Genomic DNA, 1,868 nt, shown 5'->3' with positions numbered 1-1,868 from the left:
CCTCTGAGAACTCTCGCCTGGGTTTACAAACTCCCTTCTCATGACACCAGTCATATTGGACTAGAGCTCTAAGGACTTCCTTTTAACTTAATCACTTCTTTAAAGACCACATGTGGTTCTATTTTGAGGTATTAGGGGTTAGAACATCAACCTAATTTGGGGGTTTGTTAAAGTAGCACATTACTTCCTGATACCAAAATCTGCATCAGTGAGGGTTCCCCAGACAAACAGTTCAGCTCTTGACACTCTGCTCTCCGGACTCCCCAAATTCACGTCTTTCTCACATGCGCAATGCACCCACTCTGCTTCTACAGTTCAATAGTCTTAACCCATGCTAGCATCAGCTCTAAGGCCAAAAGCTCATCACTGAAAATATCACTGAAATCAAGTGTGGGTGACACTTGAGTATGATCCATCCTGAGGCAAGATTTCTCCCCAGCTGAGACCCTGAGAAACAAGACAATTATCTGCTTCAAGAACATAGTGCTACTTGCACGGTGAGGCCAGTCTTCCTGACCTTCAGCAGGGCCTGTACCACCATGTTCTCTCGGGCGGGAGTCGTTGGGGTCTCGGCCTGGGCGGTGCAGCCGCAATGGATCCAAGTTCGAAATATGGCAACTTTGAAAGATATTACCAGGAGACTGAAGTCAATCAAAAACATCCAGAAAATTACCAAGTCTATGAAAATGGTAGCAGCAGCAAAATATGCCCGAGCTGAGCGAGAGCTGAAACCAGCTCGAATATATGGAGTAGGATCCTTGGCTCTGTATGAAAAGGCTGATATTAAGGTGCCTGAAGACAAGAAGAAACACCTCCTAATTGGTGTGTCCTCAGATAGAGGGCTTTGTGGTGTTATCCATTCCTCAGTTGCTAAACAGATGAAAATTGAGGTGGCTACACTCACAAAAGCCAGGAAAGAAGTTAAGATTGTTGGAATCAGTGATAAAATTAGGGGTATACTTCATAGGACGCATTCTGACCAGTTTTTGATGACATTCAAAGAAGTGGGAAGAAAACCCCCTACTTTTGGAGATGCGTCAGCCATTGCCCTGGAATTACTAAATTCTGGATATGAATTTGATGAAGGATCCATCATCTTTAATCAATTCAGGTCTGTCATCTCTTACAAGACAGAAGAAAAACCCATCTTTTCTCTTAATACTATTGCAAGTGCTGAGAGCATGAGTATCTATGATAACGTTGATGCTGACGTGCTGCAGAATTACCAGGAATACAACCTGGCCAACATCATCTACTATTCTCTGAAGGAATCCACCATGAGTGAGCAGAGTGCCAGGATGACAGCCATGGACAATGAGAGCAAGAATGTTTCTGAGATGATTGACAAATTGACTTTGACCTTCAACCGCACCCGCCAGGCTGTCATCACAAAGGAGCTGATTGAAATCATCTCTGGGGCTGCAGCTCTGGATTAATGAAAATCAAGTTTCATCCTCAGACAAGAGGTAAAGAAGGAAAATTCAGCCAGCTGATTGTGTTTTAGCTTACTGCTGTCCTGGTGAGAAGAAATTATTGGTCCATTGATTAAATTTCTAAGGACAGCAAGATATTTGTAAATTGTCTTACAATAAACAACTTATAATAAGTAAAAAAAAAAAAAAAAAAAGAACACAGTGCTGAGACATGCAGGGGATGTACATTCACTACGTTCTGGGAGGAATCAGAAGATAGGGCTCACTGGTCCAAAGCAGTTCTGAAATCCAGCAGGAAGATGTTATTCTATTCGGAGGCTTGAGAGTAATCTCCTTTGGCTTAAAGCTCTGTCTTTTGGGCACACTTGGGTGGTGGATATTCTGTCTTCTGGGACATTCTGCCTTCTGGACATTCTGCCCTGGGAAGCAGTACCC

At 43.2% G+C, this 1,868-nt stretch overlaps 1 protein-coding gene across 1 annotated transcript; it reads left to right on the top strand.

Annotated features, from left to right (window-relative positions):
* The first annotated feature begins 494 nt into the window (after positions 1-494).
* LOC136320354 (ATP synthase subunit gamma, mitochondrial-like) lies at positions 495-1,630 on the top strand. The gene has a single exon (XM_066253549.1). It carries the CDS (start codon positions 540-542, stop codon positions 1,434-1,436), a length of 897 nt encoding a protein of 298 aa, XP_066109646.1. The 5' UTR covers positions 495-539; the 3' UTR covers positions 1,437-1,630.
* The last annotated feature ends 238 nt before the right edge of the window (positions 1,631-1,868 follow it).

This window comes from Saccopteryx bilineata, chromosome 1 (genome assembly GCF_036850765.1).
Source record: "Saccopteryx bilineata isolate mSacBil1 chromosome 1, mSacBil1_pri_phased_curated, whole genome shotgun sequence".
Taxonomy (NCBI): domain Eukaryota; kingdom Metazoa; phylum Chordata; class Mammalia; order Chiroptera; family Emballonuridae; genus Saccopteryx; species Saccopteryx bilineata.
This window is presented reverse-complemented; position numbering and strand designations above follow the sequence as displayed.

Bases quoted from the DNA above. Each gene is read 5' to 3' on its own strand.
- LOC136320354 (XM_066253549.1), top strand. From the start codon at position 540: ATGTTCTCTCGGGCGGGAGTCGTTGGGGTCTCGGCCTGGGCGGTGCAG.